Source organism: Cheilinus undulatus, linkage group 10, assembly GCF_018320785.1.
Source record: "Cheilinus undulatus linkage group 10, ASM1832078v1, whole genome shotgun sequence".
Taxonomy (NCBI): domain Eukaryota; kingdom Metazoa; phylum Chordata; class Actinopteri; order Labriformes; family Labridae; genus Cheilinus; species Cheilinus undulatus.
In genome coordinates, this window is record NC_054874.1 from 13,647,681 (window position 1) to 13,669,725 (window position 22,045).

The 22,045-nt window shown below is 38.2% G+C and overlaps 2 protein-coding genes across 2 annotated transcripts; both read left to right on the forward strand.

The window, feature by feature from the left end:
* Window positions 1-1,210: 1,210 nt before the first annotated feature.
* Window positions 1,211-5,090, forward strand: LOC121516538 (protein Wnt-8a-like). The gene is made up of 7 exons (XM_041797878.1): window positions 1,211-1,269; window positions 2,913-3,163; window positions 3,263-3,296; window positions 3,433-3,571; window positions 3,830-3,955; window positions 4,048-4,190; window positions 4,310-5,090. Exons 2-7 carry the CDS (start codon window positions 3,093-3,095, stop codon window positions 4,874-4,876), a joined length of 1,080 nt encoding a protein of 359 aa, XP_041653812.1. The 5' UTR covers window positions 1,211-1,269; window positions 2,913-3,092; the 3' UTR covers window positions 4,877-5,090.
* A 350-nt stretch (window positions 5,091-5,440) lies between these two features.
* On the forward strand, window positions 5,441-9,454 carry LOC121516632 (protein Wnt-8-like). The gene is made up of 6 exons (XM_041798004.1): window positions 5,441-5,508; window positions 5,592-5,625; window positions 5,721-5,850; window positions 6,143-6,268; window positions 8,676-8,818; window positions 8,900-9,454. Exons 1-6 carry the CDS (start codon window positions 5,441-5,443, stop codon window positions 9,452-9,454), a joined length of 1,056 nt encoding a protein of 351 aa, XP_041653938.1.
* The last annotated feature ends 12,591 nt before the right edge of the window (window positions 9,455-22,045 follow it).

Sequence of the window (22,045 nt, forward strand, 5' to 3'; positions counted from 1 at the left end):
TGTGGATGCTTCTTCATAATACTCGCTTTAAAGCAAAAAAGTCCACAGACTATTTTTACCATTTGTTAATTCTTTTCAGTTGACAATTTAAACCACCCAGGAACTGTTTACCATGCTTATGTTTGGTATCATTTTTTCAGCACAAATTTAACTTTATGAAATGAAAACTTATTTTTTTTTTAATCTAGCTTACTGTACTTGATATAGGACCTCCAAAAACACACACAAAAATATGGGATTCTAAAAACTGCCATTTTAAATGATCAAATTTTAATGAGGTTGTCATTTCAAGAATTCCTAATCCAAAAAAAATGTTGTAAACTCTCACATAAAGGTGGTAAAATGGCGTGCATCAAGATGAAAATTATTTTTTTACACAGAATAAAAATGTATCTAAATGTGTTTTATGTCCACTACACATTCCAAAGTTTAAAATCATATTTGCACTTAAGAAAATAGATGACAATATGGCATTCTTTGCAATCCAAGGGATTCCCAAGCAGTGCAAACTGAAAACACAAATATATATTATTGAGGCAAAATTAAAGGTCAATGCAAAATAAATTAAAAAATCAATAAAAACAATTATATAAATATATGATTTTTCCATTTCTAACTGTGCCACTGTGCAATATGTTATAATCACATTTACAAGGACAATTAAATTACATGGCCTGGATTTTAAAAGAATCAATGATAAGCAGATGTTGAAAATATAAGGAGATTTTTTTTTGTTAAAACTGAAAGAGATATAAAATCACACTTTCTACACAAAGTGGTTGTAATGCAAAATATGTCTGTTTTTATGCTTTCAAGTGACACAAAAAGTGCATGATGTCACATTAGTGTGATTGTAGACTTCTAAGGTTTGACTGAGTTTGAATATTGCTTGAAATAAAATATTTATTTTTTATTTTTATTTTTTATTTTTTTTGGAGTTATGGCAAGGTTACTGTTGGACCAGGTGGTTCAATCGGAGGCCCTTGGGCCACAACAGGCCCTTATCCCCAAGAAGTGGCCCTTTAAGTAGACTACTTATGCTTGAAGATGATGTGCACAAGTTATTTAATACGCTGATGTAAGTTTATAATAGTTATATGGTCATTGATGGCATTTATTTCCCAATATGTTTGTACCATCTCACACTGTTGCAGTTATCCTATTAATGCATTTCCTCTCATTCCTGCCTACATGCCCTGCTCCCCTTCAGTGACTGTAAATTGATGTGCAAGGAATTCAACTTGAGAAGGCATTTAAAGACGACTCATGGTAACTTTGACACTGATCATCTCAAATTTTTGCTCAGAAGATTTTAGGGCTAACTTTAAGTTGAAGAAAAGACATGGCATCTGTTTCCAGGCTCATGCAAAACAAGAGGAAGCTAAATCAGCATAGTGTTGTGATTTTAGGCTAAAAAAGAAAGCCACTGAAAACTGCAAAGATGGTTAAGATATCAAAGGACGGGTTTTTTCCATTTGAGAAAATCCAAAACAGTTTGATTGATCGATTGAAGGTTTAGAATTTTTTCACGTAGTTTATGTTGTGAAGCATCTCTGAGGCTCTTCATGTGGATCATTTCTCAGGAACTGCCCCCCATTCCTTGTTAATTGAAGAGCCCTGCTGTAGGATATTAGCTCAAAGTAGACAACACGGATTTACTGAGGATTATTTGCAGGAAAATATTAACACTTTGCACAAGGCTGGTTATGCATAAATATGTTTGTGCTTGTTTTAGGGTCTTCACACTTTTATGGAGCAAACAGAGCATGCACAAATGTTTTCAGCCACAAGGTTTAACAGTTTACTCATTTCTAAGCACACTCCCAGTCACCCAATTTATGCTGTCCCATCCCAAACTCTCTTTAGATGGATGGGGCAGCATTACAACAGCCTTAGGAAAAAAGGAAAGCATCTTTATTTGGTTGCAGTTTCCACCACTTTAAAGCTTGTATCCAAAGTTCTTGAAATCTATTTTTTATGAATTCAAGATGAACTCTTGCAAAAACTTCTCATTTTTCTCAGTTACTGCATTGTAAGCTTAACCTCCTATTAGATTCTTGCCCCTCCCATTTAAGTGGCATCACACCAGTGTGGATAGGGAAAATCATTCATGGGGTGAGAAAATAAAAGTTTTTACTGTTCCAAATCTTATGCCTCAGTCACCCTGAATTCACCAACCCTGTAAAAATAAAATTGTAAAACTTTAAAACGTCTTATTTGTTTATTTGTGTAAATTCCAGACTGTTTTCACACCAAGTTGCTTCCCAGGGAAACATCTATTATCCTATTATCACGGCGATGCCAATGTCGCCGTAGTGTGAGGCGGTATTTACATGACTATGTACCATCAGCTCCTGAAAGACTTTATAGCTTTGTAGTCACTGTCTTTCCCACTGGGACACTGGTGCCATTTCCCAAAGTCAAACTACACATGAAGCCCCGGGGCAAAATTCAGCAGAATATTTTACTGAACTGCATTTCACTCTAAAGTCCATTTCTATATCAGGGCACATTTTGTTATTGCTCGTTTGATTTGTCACTGCGTTTGATTGTTGAAACACCTTGAAATAAATCCTGTCAGTCTTCCTATTTCAGTATTGCCCCTTTAAAATGTATCATCGCGTTTACAATGACCCTACTGCACGTAATCCAACTCTCATTTCCATGCGTAAAAGTAGCATCCATCTACCATTAACATTATTTACAACAAAAAAATTGAACCAGCATGTTTTATTACTGACACATGTTGCATTCCTGTTTGTAATTTCAAATTTGTATGTTTTGATTTGTGGGAAAAGAGCATAAGGATCAAGGCCTGAGAACGACAGGTGAAAGAATGAGGGGCTGTTTAACGTCTGCGTCACTTCTTTGAAGTGCACTTATGCACCGACGGCCCCTGTTTGTCTCTATAGGACGCAGCAATCAATGTCGTCGTTGAAGCTTTTTCACAGTGAAACGCTACCTGCAGGACAAATCTGTCAATCAAAGGGGCATGGCCATATAAATATCATCAGCGTGGAGTCCGACCCCAGCCTCAGTCGCCTTCACATCTCAGATAGGACTAACAGGCTCCTGTGTGGATTACAGCAGCTATGGCACCTTTGGATCTCCTTCCAGCCTTGGTTCTGTTCGTGTGCTGTCATATTCCGTGTGCATTGGCTTGGTATGTCGCCTAGTTGTGGAAGATTTTAAAATGTTTCGTTTTTGTTGGATGATGCCCAGGTATTAACGTGACTGTTTTGCGTTTGTTTTTCCTCTACAGGACAGTGAATAATTTCCTCATGACTGGGCCTAAGGTAAATATATTTTGACTTTACGCATTTGGTACATTGCTGTTGTGCGTAAAAATGATCCTGGGCTATCATGTAAAGATATCTCATCCTGTTTTACTACATTACGCACCTAACTTTGCTTTGCTTTCTCTCTCCCCAGGCTTTTCTGACCTATGCAAGCAGTGTGCAGTTGGGCGCACAAAGTGGAATTCATGAGTGTAAACACCAGTTCGCGTGGGAGAGATGGAACTGTCCAGAGAACACACTCCAGTTATCCACACACAACGGCCTGAGAAGTGGTAAGGATCTAAATGGATATAACAGCTTTGCACCGATTAGTAAAGGACTCGTGCGTAAAACTGAATGCTTCCACGTGAGGAGGCAGCTGTGGATGATGCGTTCTGTTTTCCATAGCTGATAAACCACGACACATGTTCCTTACGCACGGTTTTCACGACTTTTACGCACGACTTGTGACAGTAGCCAGCACGCATTTTTGTAGTCCAAGCTGATCTAAATGAATAATCTTTTGTTTTTCTTTTTGTCCCTTTCTGTAGCCACAAGAGAAACATCCTTTGTCCATGCCATTAGTGCAGCCGGGGTGATGTACACACTCACCAAGAACTGCAGTATGGGAGACTTTGACAACTGTGGCTGCGATGACTCCAGAATTGGACAGACAGGTACATTTCTAGATTTATTATAGACTTAACTGTGAGATGTGCCTTTAATTTGTAGAAGGGAATAGTTGATTGATAATTATTTTGATCCACAGGTGGAAGAGGGTGGATCTGGGGTGGCTGTAGTGATAATGTGGCGTTTGGAGAGAAGATTTCCAAACAGTTCGTGGACGCACTGGAAGGTGGGCACGACTCGCGCGCAGCAGTCAATCTGCATAACAATGAAGCAGGCAGACTGGTAAGTTATGCTGAAATTATTGCAGGAATAAAATCTGAGGCCTTTTCAGTGACATTTGCGCATGCTCAAATTCAACAAGGTAAAAAGTTTGAAATTGAAACATTTTACTTTCTTGTCAGGCGATTAAAGCAACCATGAGGAGAGCCTGCAAGTGTCACGGAGTATCTGGGAGCTGCAGCATCCAGACTTGCTGGATGCAGCTGGCAGACTTCAGGGAGGTGGGAAACTACCTGAAGGTTAAGCACGAGCACGCAAAGAAGCTGGAGATGGACAAGAAGCCAGCAAGAGCCGGGAACAGCGCGGACAACAGAGGAGCCATTGCGCACACTTTACGCAGCATCGCCCGGACGGAGCTCATTTACCTGGAGGATTCTCCGGATTACTGCGTCAAGAACCAGAGCCTGGGGTATCAAGGCACGGAGGGCCGGGAGTGTTTGAAGGGTGATAAGAGTATGGGGCATCGGGAGAAAAAGAGCTGCCGTAGGCTGTGCCATGAGTGCGGACTCCGAGTGGTGGAGAAGCGCATTGAGGTTGTCAGTAGCTGCAACTGCAAGTTTCACTGGTGCTGCACAGTCAAGTGTGATAAATGCATGCAGGTTGTAACTAAATATTACTGCGCACGCAGAGAGGGCGGAAGAAAACCGCATAATAAAATAAGGCGCAGACACCGTGCGCGCCGGCAATGATTGCCTTTCGCTACAAAGACTATTTGATCAGCATCCTCATCACTTCTCATTACAGTGTGGACATTACTGAACGTGAATCCTCTCATTCATTTTGTTTTATCGCCTTAAGCCGTCCATGCACTTTATTTGATGGAATTCATTCTTTAAAAATCACTTTAGGACTTAGAGGGCTGATCTTGATGTTTAGAGATGGGAGGTCTGATTTATTGTTTGTCTTCTGTGAAGTCTGAATATTTTATGTGTGTAAATTTTCTAAATAAATATTTTTCTAAAATATGGATGTCTCAGCCTGATATGTCAGTACAGTTTAATCCTGCTGCAGCTTTTTGTATATTGGTTCCCTGAATTCACACTGCCTCAGGGAGGAGAGGATAAACTACTGCTTAATGCCACCCTTTGAAGTGCGCATATAGGCGTTTCCTGATCCCGTCAACCAATCAGCTGCCTCGGGCCTCGGGGACAAAGAAAAAGAGTTCCGTTTGTTCTCCATCCAAAATAAAAGAGAAAGTTGCAGCGCACGGGTCCGAAAGAAGCGCCTCTTTGCATCAGGGGCTAACAGAAGACATGCATGTGATGCACGCGCTATTTTGGCTCCTGGCTCTTCTGCACAAAATGTGCCCGGGACATGCCTGGTAAGAGATGAAGCACACTGTTTGGCTGTATTTTGTCTCCAGATCTAAGCTGAACTCATGTTGATCCTCATTCTTCTTCTCAGGTTGGCAAACAACTTACTCATGACAGGACCAAAGGTAGATTATATTCTGTTTTTACTGATGAGATTTAAAGAAAGAGGAACATTTGCAAATGTGAGTGAAGGCAAATAATGACTCTGCCTCTCCTGCAGGCCTATCTCACCTACGCACGGAGCGTGCAGGTCGGAGTGCAGAGCGGGATAGAGGAGTGTAAGCAGCAGTTTGCATGGGACAGATGGAACTGTCCTGATAGCGCAACTCAGCTCAAAGGCCTGAGACGAGGTAGGAATGAAAGCACACACACACAAAATATGTTGAGGTATATGCAAGTCTACCATGGTGAAGGTGTGGTATTAGTGCGTAAAACGGGACCAAAACAGAATATAATGTGGTAAAAACGGGAAAAAATAGGCTATTTATTTTTGATGAGGCAGAATGTTTTCGGAGTAGTTTCCCATTCATTCTTTTCATGTATGTGCAGAAAAATCTCTTACGTCACTCGCAAGAATAAACGCCCATCTGCGCATGTTTTCGAGAGTGCTTCGTTAATATTAACGTCGTTTTTCTTCCACAGCCACACGAGAGTCTTCTTTCGTCCACGCCATCAGCGCAGCAGGAGTCATGTACACTCTGACCAGGAACTGCAGTCTGGGAGACTTCGATAACTGTGGCTGTGATGTTTCCAAGAACGGAAAAATTGGTAAGATTTCTAGAATATTTCGATTGTTTTTCTTTTTCTTTTCATTTATAACTACGGATGGAGCCATACGAGTCAAATACCCGGCTCCTAACCCAAGTTTAGGATTCAGGAAATGCTCCCCTATGTTGTTTTTCCATCTTTGCTTATCAGGAAGTTATATGCACATTTTCCAAGCAATTTGAAGTAAAAGAAGAAAAAAAAAAAGAAAATGTCAGCAAATCTTGACCTCGTCATAGCAAAAATGAAACAGTTCCCCCTAAAAGACAGTATCTGGAGCCAGCATCATTGTCTATGTATTGTCTAATTGATCTCAAAGAAGTATACTCATTCTGCAACCACAATACATACTTTTTTAAAAGATATACACAGATATACACACAGTATATGATTTTCACTCCTACCCTCCTTAAAAAAGGCAGACACTTGATGTTTATTTTCCAAAGTCCTAAAAATCATAAACAGCAACTTCAACTCTATTTTCTGAAGTTGATATAACACATTTTCAGTTTTAAGTAAGAAAGTACTGAATCATTCACGCTAAGTATTTTCTAAATTGATTTCAAATTTCCAATAATCACCCCTTAATCTGCAAGGTTTTCCCAGAATGCCTTTGAACATTAGACACCTTTGCACCATGAATGAAGCTACTGACTTAGTTAGACAAGTTCCAGTACACACTGAATGTGAAGAAGACTTCCTATTACACTGTACACCAGTTATTGTCACTTAAGCTGGACTATCTTGAGTGGCATAAACATTTGAAATCTGTATGTGATAGAAGAAAGTGGGTGAAGAATGTGTAGCTTTATGAAAAGTACTTAAACGTGTTATTTTGAGCTGGAATTAAACAGAACTTTAGGCGTAGTTAAAATTAAAGAAGTTAAATTAGATCCATATAAATGTACAAGTAAAATTGAGTCGATATGATATAAAAGGGCTAAGGGCTAACCTTTTTCAGTTACTTAATTTTTTACATAATCAGTTTCCTCCAATTTTTGGAGTCTTATTGACTCATAAAGGATTACTCTAAACATATTTCCACTACTTGAAAACGTTGAGGTTTCAACAAAAGCTTTTAGTGTTTTCAACTAGTTTGGTATAACAGAGTAGGTACATAAATGATGCCATTTAATGCATTTACCAGAGTTAGCTTAAAGCTCATTTACATCTGCAGTCCTTTGACAGGTAACAATGTAAATTAAATCCATAATCAGTCTGAAAGTGCTCAAGTGAGTCTCTGAATTTGTACTGATCCATTTGGGGGTCATAAACCCCAAATAAGGACTTTATGGGTATGGGAGACCTTTTCTTCAGGCTTCTTTTGTTGAATGAGGTGCAACAAAAATCCTGACAGGAATGTTTGGTTAGGCGGAGTAAAACACAATACTGACAGCTGACTGTATAAATCGTTACTGATTACGTCAAAGTTTTAAAGTAATGGAAAACATTTTTAGAGTGTGACTCAGGTATAAATTTATAACTCACATGTGTCTCATCCACTGATTTTCCCTTATGGCTTCACATATTTTCATGTTGAACAATAATGCCACCCAAAGTCAGCAAATTTGACTGACTGCAAGTAACAAAGACTGAAAGGTGCACTTTGACCCAGCAAGAGCTCTTCCAGAGTTCAGTACATCATCCTTACTATGCTGAAGATGGTTCCAACAGTCGGACTTCCCTAACTGAGACAGTTACTTCACTCATAGTGCAAAAGTTTCTAATTCCCAACGGAATTCTGGGAAAAGTATGCAGATTAAAGAACAGTCAAATAATTTAAGAAGACTGACAAAAATACTTAGCTGTTCACTTAAAACTAAAATGTTCTGTCAACTCAGAAAAATAGAGCTGAAAAATATAATTTGGATTTTTAAAGTGATACTTCAGCATGGTGCGTGGTGAATGTACAGGTCACAACTTGTCAATGAGAGCGTTTTGGAGTTGTTGGATTGAGTATTTGATGAGTTTGATGAGGGAAAGCCGGAATACTGTCTGCTTACATTGAGTTGGCACAGCAGGTCCGAACTCGGCAGCGGCCGATCTAAAAACAGCTTGCACCAACAACTGAAGGTAACGAACCTATTACTGAGACTATAGGGATGATGGCAATGGACGAATTTGCCAAAATGTTGAAGTATCCCTTTAAGTTAACACCTCATGTTCTTTACAACCTCTCACAGTTTAGTCTTACAGTAAACACTAGTGGATTCATTTATACCTAATGTGATTATTTCCTTTACTAAATGAGTATTTTCAACAATAAACAGCCATCTGGAGCCTTCCAGCAGAAAGCACTTCAGGCAAACTTCTCCCAAACAAACTGTAGCTTCCTGCTAACTTAAAGTGAATCTCAAATGTAGAGGGGATAGAATTGGTCATGTAGTTAAATCTGATTTGTTGTGTGCAGGTGGTCGTGGCTGGTTGTGGGGTGGCTGCAGTGATAATGTGGATTTTGGAGAAAGGGTTTCCAAACAGTTTGTGGATGCGCAGGAGACTGGTCAAGACTCCAGAGCTGCTGTAAACTTACACAACAACGCAGCTGGACGCTTGGTAAGTTATACTTACACAGCACACATTTGTTTAAAAAGCACAACATCAGGCTATAATTAACATTTTCCTGGATTCCAACAGGCAGTGAAGACAACCATGAAGCGCATCTGCAGATGCCATGGCATGTCTGAAAGTTGCAGTGTCCAAACCTGCTGGACCCAGCTGTCTGATTTCAGAGAAATCGGAAACTTCTTGAAGCTCAAGCACGGTCAAGCACAGAAGCTGGACATCGATAAAAAGCGCATGCGTGCAGGAAACAGTGCAGACAACCGAGCTGCCATTGTGGATGCGTTCAGGAGCATCGCCCCCACAGAGCTCATCTACTTGGAGGATTCCCCAGATTACTGCAGGAGGAACACCAGCCTGGGGCTGCATGGCACAGAGGGCCGGGAGTGTGTGCAACACGGGGAGGGCCTGAGTCAGTGGGAGAGGCGTAGCTGCCGCAGGTTGTGCCATGAATGTGGCCTGAGGGTGGAGGAGAGGCGCACAGAGGTAAAGAGCAGCTGCAACTGCAAATTCCACTGGTGCTGCACGGTGAACTGTGAGGATTGCTCCCAGGTTATTGTAAAGCATGTGTGTGCCAGAAAGGACGGGGATGGACACGGATTCAGACGAAGATACCGAGGACCCAGATAAAAGATTTTTTTCTGGTTATTTCATCCATTTGTTCCCTGTTTAAATAACAATATATTTGTTCAATAAGGGCCCATATAAAGATGTTCAATGTCTGCACTTTTCATGTCTCTATGTATAAATATTGAGTATCTATTTATGATTTTTGTTTTCTAAATTGAAATAAAATAAAATACAAATAAAAGATTCCTGGGAGCCATCTTTCTTAACATTCAGTAACTTAAAAAAAAAGGGTTCTATCCATGTTGGTAAGGTCCCAAAAGGGGTAACAGAGTTGTTTTCAGTGGGTCATGAATGTGTGCCAAAAAAGTGTCTTAAGTCCACCAAGCAATTTCTAAACATGATAAAAACAAGAGGATAATAACTGCACACTAGAGGGGAGAATTTTGTCTTTCCTATATAATTTATTTTCAGCAAAAAGTGTGTCTCACTCATGGCTTTATCATGAGCGAAATGGGTTGTTGAAAATAAATATTAAACAAGATTACATAAGACAATTCCTCCCTTTTGTGTGCAGTGTATCCTCTGTCAAGCTGATCAGCTACAACAGATTTTAAGGACTGGTGTTGCTGTGCACAGGGCATATACGTTTGTGTAAGGCCTGGTCCACATTTAAGCAGGAGGGTTTCCTCTGTTTTCAAAATATATCCATCTGCTTCTTTCTCAAAAACGTCTCTGTCCACAAGAAAACACAGAAATGCACATTAGAGGTGTACGTCATTTAAACAGTTGTCTGTTCTTCATTGTGCAGGTGAAACAGCTCACTCAAAGACAGCAACGATCTCTTTCACACATACAATTCTTGCCATTCCTTTGCAAAATCTAATTTTCAAAGTAATCCTTCCAACCCCAAATTGCTGATACTGTAGTGCTGTATAACGCAGCAGTTACCTCCTTTGTCTATTTAGATGTTTCTGTTTATCAAAATAGTGGGAAGCACCTGCACTATAACACTAAAAAGTTAAAAATACTCTACTAGACTTGAATAGTTACACTGCTAAAGGTGAGCAAACAGAAGTGACAACAACTGAAAGGTACACACTAAAACAGGAATTTGTCTTCCATCACATCCAGTATACCATTCATTGAATATTGTGGTCGCTCCCCACAGGCAAGGCTTGTCTAACTGAGTCAGTTACGTCACTCATGGTGCAAAAGTGTCTAATGCCAAATGGTATTCTAGGGAAACTGCAGATTAAGAGATGCTTGTGAAAAAAAAAAATGAGTACAATGGCATAAAATACTTAAAATGACTGCGTATTGTTTACTTAAAAAACTGTGTCCCCAGAGTCAGAACCAAACATGGAGAATCAGCGTTCAGCTTCTATGCTCTGGAAAAACTCCCAGGAAACATCAGGTCTGCTGAGAGTCTGAGCTCTTTTAAATCAAGGTTGAAGTTACACCTGTTCACTGCAGTCTTTGACTAAAACACTGTATCACTTTATAAATTTTCTATTTTCACTCAAACTCTGCACTGAAACTTTTACTTTGATATCTTTGTTTTTATCTTTTGTGGGTTTTATTTTCACTTTTTACATTTTTCTTTTAAAATGTTTCTATTGTGTTTCTTTTTCCCTTTGTCATTGTATTTTAACATCCTGCGTGAAGCACTTTGAATTGCCTTGTTGCTAAAATGTGCTATAAAAATAAACTTGCCTTGCCTAAAACTAAGTATCTGCCTGTTTTAACCCCCTTACCTGTTCAGTCTTACAGTAATGGACTGAATGGTGCACTTTGACCCAGAAAGTGCTCTTTCACAGAGTTCTGTACGTTGTCCTTGTCATGGTGAAGATGGTTCCCAAAGGTGGGACTTGTCCAACTAAGTCAACAACTTCACTCATGGTGCAAAAGTGTCTAATACCCAAATGCATTCTGGGAAATTATGCATATTAAGAGATGATTTTCAAAAACTATGAGTACAATGACATAAAAATACTAAGAATGATTGGGTAGTGTTAATTTTAAACTAGGGCTGTCAAATGGTTTAAAAATTGTAATAGTGAGTAATTTCAGAATTTCTGTAATTAATCGGTATTAATCTGACCTTTTCATATTTACACTATCACATTTTAAAATTGAAATAATCTGTTTTGGTGTCATTTTTGTTTTTTCTACAATCTTAAACTGGGGGTATCTAAATGACTGTTTAGATACAGACTTTTATTGTTACATCGAAGACTTTAACATGAAAACAGAAAAAGGAACTTGCTATAAATTGAAAAAAAGAGGACAGATGAGTTTGAGCTGTCTATAACTTTTCAAAAGTGAAATGAGATATTGAAGAACAGTGGTGGTGACATGCCTTAACCAAAGTGTATAGGAAGGGTCAATAAAACACACAATTAATCACAATGTTCAAAAAGCAGCTGTAAAATTTAAACATAGAGCTACAAAAGCTTTTTTTCATGTAATCTTGATTGTTAAATTAAGGTAAAGCTGCCCATAATGGGGGCGGGCTTTCAGGGGCTGAGTCACATGGAAGCCCATGGAAAACATGATCAGCTTAAAGATAAGCTGTGGAAAACATATTTTATTTTTAACATAAATTATGGCTAATACACATTTCATTTATTCTTGCTTTAGTAAATGTAGCCTGTTTTAAAATATTAACCCCTTCTCTTAAACCACAATGAGACTTCTATTGGTAATGCTAACATGAGCTCACAGAATTTAAAAAATGGCTAGTACTGAAAGACTTCATAGCTAAGCAATGACCTGCACTTAAGACAGGAAAAGTGCCAGAAAACAAAGAAACAGAGACTCCAGCAACTTAAAGGGAACATCTCTACCCAAAACAAAGTTAACATATTTTTCAGCACCTAGAGGAGATTAAGGCTGACCCTGAGGCTTTCACCAACACCGCTGATCCAACGCACATGCATTGATATGCTTCTGGTAAGGGCCCATTCAGCAGGCTTTTCAGGGGCCCAACCATTTCTGTGTGGAGGCATGTCAAAAGTCCAGTTGACACATACAGTAAATGTACACAGAGTTTCTAAAGGGTGTGTTTTCAGTGATCTGAATGTTGTTTGCATGTGTGTGAAAGGCCAAAAAACAGCCATTAACATGTGGACTAGGCCTAAGTTTGCTTTTAAAGCATGTTTTAATTAATCTGAGGTCCAATCTGCAACATTTTTTTTCCATAAATGTGTGATTAGTTGAAAACTATCAGACATATAGGTTGTGATTTCTCATTACAGAGTTGGTGGTGGCTAGAGAGCCACTGCTATAAAACATTTGGTTGTTTTACTTAATAAACCCAGGGTGTTGTTGTGTTTTATGACAGGGCAAGCATCTATTAGAATAAGAATGGAGTGAATACACTTAACAGAGGATTACATGGATAACATGGTGCACTTCACACCTAACCAAGATGTTGATCCAGCAGTTGATCCACTATCACTTTGATGTCAACGTGTATTGATTTCATTCAAAGAGCTGTGGGGCTTTGAAAGACAAATTAGGGAAGTATTTCCAGGTATTTAGCTCTGTTAATCCGGGACAACACTGCCTATCCTCGTCTTTGTCACATCCCACAGGCAATGCAAATTTCCCACAATACATCAAAGCCTTGGAGGGGAAACACTGACAGATTGTAACAGTACAATCTGACTCAAGTTAGTTTCTTAGAAAAGTGGGTCATTTAGAAATCTGATATTGCACTGTAAATCCAGGGAAGTTATTAATAAGCATGACTTCCATTCCACCTTGGACATCAGTTAATTTCTAATCTCATAATTTGCAAGTAATTAGGTCTGAATGGAGCCTGTTCTCCGCCCACAGGCCTATCTGTGTCTTAAGAGCCATCCATCCCCTCTTTCTTTCCTCTACCCCCTGTATCTCCAAAAATCTTCCTCTCAGCTGGACGTGTCATAAATCTGCCGCAGTCTCAGCTCAATGAGTGATGGAGTGGATATTACCTTCATAATGCCTGGGGGTTCAAGGGGGGGGGGTGGGAGTGTAACAGAAAGAGGTCTGTTTCAGGAACTTTACAGGCCAGTCACTGTGGAAGCTGTAAATAACAAGATAAGTGAGAAATTATAGTCTGGTTATCTTCACGCTAGATCAACTTCTGTCACTTCAGATTCCCGAGAACACAAAAAAAATGCTGCGTTAATGGAGTCGTCTCTTTCCATTTGAGCTAACACTGCAAAGTTTGGCATTCTAATTTAGGGTGCAGACAGCAGAGCACACCTCAACTACTTCAGAACCACTGGAATACTCAACATATATCAATGGTATTTGATTAAATGTGGTCATACAGGCACAAAGTTGCTTTCTTGCATGGGAAATTACTCTAAAGAAATAACAGAAGAAGTGAGAAACTACCTCTACATGGACAGTAATGCAACCAAAACACTTAACAAACTGCTCCCTCCCATAGTTCCCATTTGTCTGTTTGCTTGTGGGGATGTCTTCTATTTCCCATGCTGCCCTGCTGTGTGTTAATGAAGGTTTCGCCCCACTGGAAGTCCTCACTGACCAGCCCCTTATCTCTACTCTCCACTGAGTATATTATTGTTTCCATATTGGTCCCACATTTTCATGCTGCTTAGTTCATCTATTAATTTTGGTACCCTCTATTTACCAAAAGTAGTTTTTATAGGGTGAGTAATATTTCCTGCAGCATTTTTTTACCATTTGCTAGACTTCATTGTTTCTGAAAATTGCCTTCTACTTCTTTGACACATAGCTTAAAGTGTTGAATCTTCTGTTTTACAGTCACACTGTTTCTAACCTCCTCCACAGCAGCAGAATCATGTTTTTCACAAGGGGTGAGTGTTTCCCAATCAGGACAGAAGAGGAAAACACAGGAGGGGGTGAATCTCCCACAAGGACCCCCCAAGAGCACTCATGTATTCACCCAGACATGCCTGGGGGATCTTAGCGTGATTGATCATTCCTCCTCTCTGCTGCCCTCCTCTCTCACCTGGGTGTGAGATACCAAGAGGGCTGACACAGAACAGGCTGGGACATGGGATCTGATCAGCCCTAGACGATGCAAAGGAAGAAGAAAAAGTTGTCAAATCATGAATGAGCACACTGATTAATAACAGAACTATAAGGGAAAACTGATTTGACCCACTGGCATCATGCATTATTGAAAAAAAAAAACTTGTTCATGTGATTCTGTACTTCTTCACATCTAGGAGGTTAAGGATATTCACATCCTTTATGTTTTTTGATCATGAAATTCCTGTCAGCCTCACTCAAAAATGCTGCCTTCCAAAACTTCTTCATGTTTGCTGTCTTCTTTTGCTTGTAGATTATTTGTATGACATGCTTGGATGTAATTGAATGAAAGAATCAGATTAAATTGTTAAAATGCTCCAAATGAAACTGATTGTTGGGCAAAACTAGTTGTGTTTATATATTTTTGCAGGTGATTTTTTTTTATTTTTGGTCGCCAAATGTGTTTTCAAAACATCTTTACAACAGTATTTGATGGGATCTTTATGTCAGCAGTGCACATTATAGCCACATGGGGGCTCTGCCCTATAACACTAACCCTCTCCACAATAATAAAACACTAAACAAGGCTCTGCCAACCACTGGATGGGAAAAGAGGCAAAGTCACAGATACTGATGCTTGGCTAATAAAAAAGAAATGCATTGTCCCAGACTAGACAGCTACTGAAGGGCCAAGGGGTCAAGCATGTGAAGAAATCCAGGTTTGCCCCAGCCATCATGTAAACATACTCAACAAGTACATTTAAATACGATTAATCTATAAACTTAGAATAATGAGTTAATGGTAATAATCTGACTTGACATGTTTGCTTGAACTTCAGCAAAGATAAAATATAAACTTTTTTAACATTGATTCTGTTGATAGTTGGATTCTTTTCATACTACATGAGATACATGCAAGTTTGGCAGGCTGATGTTGCAAGGATTATGCCTGTCCTGACTCATCAGCTACTGTGCTAATATTAGCAACATTAGCTGTAAGCGTTGATTAGGTATGGTGCAGTTTGTGTAGTTTTGTGTCTTACTCCTAAGGTAAGACCTGAGGGTTAACTGCAAAATATTTAATCCTATGCGAAACATTACACCTTCTGCTAAATATTACACCTGCCAAATTTTATAGGTGCTGTAAAATGTTACAGCTTCTGCAAAATATTACAGTTGCTGCAAAATAATAGGTGCAACCTTGTTCATGTCATTATGTAATCACCAGGTAGGCCAGTGTTATGTACCTCATTTGGTCCCCGTTTGGTAAATGTGGAAAGAAATCTAACGATCAATATTTTCATGTAAATCTTTTCTTTCTGATGCTGCATTATTAAAGTAAATGTAAATTAAAATGAACGCATCAGCTTATTACTATTACCCCGTGGTTCCCAGTTATCAGATTAATGTAATCATGTAAATGTCTCAGAACAGTAACTTCTATCTTTGTAGGTAAATAAAGCCAAAGTTAAGAGCCCCAACAGTCTATTAAGTTTTAAAAATGTTTCAGTAATTTACATCTAAAAACATCGGTCACTTTTAGAACAAACTAAAATAGTGAGCACTGCATTTAGACGCATGTGTCAGGTTTTCAATGTGTGTGAAAGGAAAGAAGCAGCTTCTTTTCTGAGAGGTAGCTAAAGTCCACAATGCATGTGTGCACTTATAATGTACTTCTCAAGTGTTTTATTTAACATCTGAAACTTTCTGCTTTGGTCCTTTATGCAATATGTGGGAAGGAAACTGACACCACAAGTTTGATTCTTAAAAAAAAGTCAGCGCTGTATCGCTTAACTTTCATTTTAGGAGGTAGGCCGAAGACTCAAGAGCAACAGTGTGGTGAGGCTACAGCAAACAGCAAAGTTTTACTGTCATAAATCTCACTGATTACAGTGGATGTGATTCTGACGAGAGACAGACATGAATTTTAACAGCGTTCCTTCTAAAAAGGAGATGATGGGATGGAATCCAAAGAGTCTAGCTGACTACATGAAGAAGGTGAGTTCCCACTCTTTTCTGGAAATCATTTTCCAGGACTTTTCTAGACAGTGTAGCTGGTATGTCAGAGACAGATCATGCTCATACACCAGAGATTTATGCAAACATACCTGCAGATGTATGGCACTTTATTAATATAGGTACGTTACTATGACAGTAAGTGCGTTTATAACCTTACTTTACCCTTTAAAAAAAAAGACTAATAATAATAATGATAACAACAAATAAACTCATACAACTGATAATGCCTGGGTTTGGTTTTCAGGTACAGAACTGCTAGCATGCGGCAGTTCTTGATACTCTTGTCCTTCAACTAAAGTGACGAATGACTTGTCTTTAAAGTCACACATTTTTAAAATCTTTTTGGAAAAATAAGACCTCATCAACAAATGGGGACAAAATTATGAGCCCCCCTTTCAAAATTTCATTTTTTTCAAAGGATTTCCCAAAGTGCTGTTAAACAGAGCAAGGAATTTTTTCATCCTAGTTTTATTTTACATGTTAACATTATTTTACTTTGCACACAGAAACAAAATGATTTCACAAAAAACAAAAAAAGGGGTCTAAATTGTTAGACCCTTAAGAACTGGACGTGGCTCCTGTTAAAGACCTACCTCCAGCAGACCAAAGTGAACGCTACTGATCGGCTGGCACAAAGCCCTGACTTAAATCACATTGAAAATCTGTGGGGTGAACTGAAGACCGAGGTCCACGGCAGAAGACCTCCAAATCTGGAGGAGCTTGAGAAACTGGCCAAAGACGACTAGGCAGGGATTCTTCAGGATATGTGTCTGAGACTTGTTGAAAACTACAGCCAATGACTTTGCTGTTAACCAGCAAAAAGGATACAAAATTTACCATTAGCGCCAGGGGGGCTAATAATACAGACCCCGGTAGTTTTTGTGAAATTATTTTGTTTTTTAGTGCAAAGTAAAATAATAACATCCAAAATATAACTCGGATGTTTGGACAAGCTATATTATAAAATCCTTGCTCTGTTTAACAACACTTCGACTTAGGAAATACTTAAAAATAAATGGATTCTTCATAGGGGGATAATAAAGAGGTGCAGCAGGGTAACACCACTGCTTGTGTTGCTGCACCAATTATGCAGAATAATATCCAAATCTCTGGTGTCTTTTTCCACTTAAAAGAGCTTGTTTCTGATATACATAAGAAAAGTGATTACAATTACTTTAAAATGTAACTTATCGGGCTGGGCAGCGTTTTTCAAGAGCAAGTGCGTGTTCAAGAATGCATTTGTAATTATTCAACTGTTCCATATACATTTTGCTATTCTGTCTTTTAATGCTTTGCTGTAGAGCAAACCTGGAAAGGGACCTCTGTCTCAGTGGGTCATCCTTGCTAAAATAAAGGATAAATAAATGCATACAGAAATAAAAACTAGATATTAAACATTGCTCATTTAATGTAATCTTTTGTTAAAATCGTATTGTACATTTTTTACATTAGTATTTCCTGCATATTATTTCATAAGACAAATAAGATTTAGATATCTTTTTTATTTTATAACTTTAAATGTATGGTTAATACTCTGTTGCTTTAATAGTGTGACATTTTCTCAGCTTAAACTATCAGGCTGTGAGAAAGCAGTGATAAAGGGAGGCATAAGTGGAGCACAGTTCATGGTAAGTGTGTCTAAATCTTTGGAACACTTTATAACTTTATCTTTTAAACACTAATCATTTTTTAAACTCTTTTTATTTTTTATTTTTTAAATTTTGGCTATGATCAAATCATAATTCAGCAAATGACTGAAAGTGACCTCAAGGTATTCCCAAGCCTCTATGCCCCGTAAGTCTGACCAATATATTTCTGGTGACAAAGAATTTCCCAACAATGCCTGCTTCTATCGTTTTAATGTTGTCATGTATGCATTATAAGACGAAATATGTTTCATCTTTTCCCATTTCATTATCTGGTGGCAGTTTGACTCTTATTTTATTTCTCTGTTTTTGTGCTGTTGTAGCATACTTTCTAAAATCCAAAGTGAAATCAGCAAAGGAGACCAGAAGAAGGCTTTTGGGCAAAAGTAAGGAAAATCATTTTATTTTACAGCTTTCACTGAATGTGGCTGTAACCAAACTATCACAGTTAACTTTGAGATTATTTCTTTTCTCTGTAGATCAAAGGCACAAAAGTTTCGACAAGGTAAGAAAAAGGGCTGATATGTACATGTTTTTGTTGTCTTTTCAACATCATATCAGTTATGTTTTTTGTTTAGCTGTGTTTGTTGGTACCATATGAAGCATGAAAACTGACATCTGCTGGTCTGAAGGAAGAGTATGTTGGCTCAAATCACTGATTACTAAATAAACCCTTAACAGGAGATTCCTGGTGTGCACATCTTCATGTTTCGTAATGCTTGTTAATTCTAGATCCAGCACTCATAGAGGGAAATGTGTGCTTTTTTTTTTTTTTTTTTAATTTTCGCCCTCAGACAATCTGTTTGTCAAACCAAAGAAAAGCCAGATAATATCCTCCAACTGTTCTATCAGCTGTGCTTTGATACACTGCCTACTTCTGGATTAAACAAGTGCAAAAACATTTTAGGTTTCATAGAAAAATGGTTAACAGAGAAAGCCTGAGCCATCTGCAGAAACTGTCATTATACGATAAATATTTCAGAGAACTGAAAAAAATGGCCTGCATAATAATACAAATATAACATTAAAATTCGGCAGTTTTACTTAGATGTTATTTTGTTTTCTTTGATAAAAATAAGATATCTGAAAGGGTTCAAATTCTCTATTTTATCAATATAAATATTTCTTTGACTGGGAAGAGGTTGCTGCCACCACAAGCAGTACCTGTATGAGTAGACAATTTGATGGATGAGCGGATAGATGGATGGAAGGAAGACTGGGCCGATGGATGGATGGATGGATGGATGGATGGATGGATGGATGGATGGATGGATAAGCTGAAAGAGCCTATGCTGCTAAGTCCTCATATTCATGAGCCTCTGAAAGCAACCAAACATCAAACAAACTAGGACCATGGCAGACTTTGTGATGTAATACCAGTGCTGTCCAAATGAGTAACAGAATAATAGCACTGACATAAAAAAGCAATGTGTTTAACGGCCTTCAACCACTTCTTATTTTTTCACAGTAGTGCAGGAGGTGGAGGAAGAGGTTTGGGACTCAGATGAGTTTGTAAGTGGGAAAATAAAACACTAAATGAAAAAAAACGTATGTCTCAATGTAGATTATTAAAATGTTGAAACTGACAATACACATAATGATCTGAAGTAAATTCTGCATGCTGTCTCTCCTTTCTCGTGTCCCTTTTGACAGGACAATGACAGTGATCATGAAAATGAGGGTCCACACCAGAAGAGATGGGGGGGTGATTACATCAGTGCCCTGCCTGAGCCTCAGGACATTGAGGAAACCAGTTCAGATGAATATGAAGTGCCTTCCGATGAAGTCCCAATGACAACACCTCCACATACAAGACTGGCTAAACATCAAGAAGGTACCTACAGACTCAACTACAAACAACCCCCCAGCATGCATAGCAATTCAGAAGAACAAAACAGTTTGTCTGATGCATCCTGTTTCATCTGATTTGAGAGAAACTGGTACTTGTGTATTCTGAAGGGGTAGCTTATAAATGTATGTGTTTATGAACAGACCCTGTTAATGACATGCTGTCTGCTGCAAGGACCTTAAAATCCCCTCCTCCTCCTCTACCAGCAGGAAATAATGTTCCTCAGAGACCACCAAAAGCACCAGGTTGACTTTAACTACCTTACAAACACCTGACTCATTGATGATGATAGTGATGGTTTGTATACCTTGTATAATGCATGCTTTCCCTTTGGTGGCAGCAGCAGCACATCCCAGTATGCATATTGACCGGAGCAAGAAGCCTGGAAAGTCTGATCCATTCAAGAAAGACAATGAAAAACCAAGTATGTACTGAAGTAGGGATAAACAATATGGACTAAAAGTCTTATTTCATACTTTTATAAACTGATTGAGATTACGCAATATACATCTCAATGCTATTTTTCCTGTAAAGAAATAATAAATGGCTTTTGCAAGACCAGAATTATAAACTTAATATGATTCTAGGAAAAACAGCTACAACATTTAAGTCCTTGACACTCAGTACTGGGGATGTAAACAACCTCCTGCACACAGTCACTAAAGAAAAACTTTGGCAATATAAATCCATATTTTGAAATTGTCAAAAATGGTAAACTCTTAAATACCATGTGCCTAACAATAGGGATCCGCAATATTATTGGCCTGATATCAGTATCTGCAGATATCATAATTTCTGGATATTTACATCTGATATTTTGGCCTTGGATGTCAGCATGTATTGACTGTAAAACTTGGCCATATATACTAATAAATGAGTGGAGTTTTAGCCTGACCCAACAGACCTCCTTGTCAGTTGAGAGCTTTTTCTTTATTCATCCTCATTCTTTAACCTTTAAAGTGTGTTTTAAGTAAAAAAGTTTGTTTCTTTGTTCATCCTCAAACCTTAAATTGGGTTCAAAGGACTGCATTTTTAGTAATGTAAAACATATCTAAATATCAGTATCAATATCGGTATTGGCTAAAAAGAATCTGTAAATATCGGCATATCAAGTATCGGCAAAAATCTAATATTGTGCATGCCTACTTAAAAATGATGAAAAAAATCTCTGTTGTTTTAATGATCAGTGGGATGATAAAGCAATATTTAGTGATATGACAAAGTACAAAAAATAATGATCGTTAGCCATTTTTAACCAAAAGAGAGAGATCGTTTGCTAAATTGCTAAAACATCTTGGCAACATTTTTAAGAATGGGTGGGATTGGGAAGAAGTGAGGGTTTCCCTCACAGATTTATGCAAAGTAGAAAGTGCTCTCTCCCCTTATTCTCATAATTTGACCAATTATTAGGTTTCTGTACTTTCTCATACAGATGATCATTAAAACAAATGTCTCCAACGTGTTTAAACTTTAGGTTGTGTGCAGGTGCTTGCCTGCAATTGTAATTATTAAAAACAATATCATAGGTCTTCTATTTTTGTTGCCATGCTATCAAACATCTTTCAATATTGGTTGTTTTTTACTAAAAACACCAAAGCTCCTAAACAAAAAAACAAAAAATTAATCATATAAATTCGCATTTAGACTAAGCATTTCAAATAGATGGATCAATATTCAAATACTGTCTAACCTTATATTTCAGTTGAAAATAAATCAATACATCTTAACATCTCAATATGTTGTTTAGTCCTGCTACTTACTTTGTTTAAAGTGGTTTCATCAGTTTAATTTCAACACATTTCCATTCCTTGTCCACAAGAGGGCAGCACTACCAAGGCTTCACTGAGGCTTACTAAGGCTTCTAAACAAAGACCCCCTAAATCCTCAGATGTACCTAACAAGTAAGTAAACCTAAACAGTTTCAAAGACTAGCAAGACCATGACTCTGTGTAACGCATTTGGTAAAGTTTTTAATGATTTGTCCTTTCATGTCTCCTTCCCAGAACATGTAAACCCATCCCGCCTATCCCTCCATTGCCAACACAGCCTGCTAAAGTTAACAGTCCAGTGCCTGAACCAAGAACGGTGAGAAAATAAAAGGAATCACAATTAAGCCTGACAATCAAA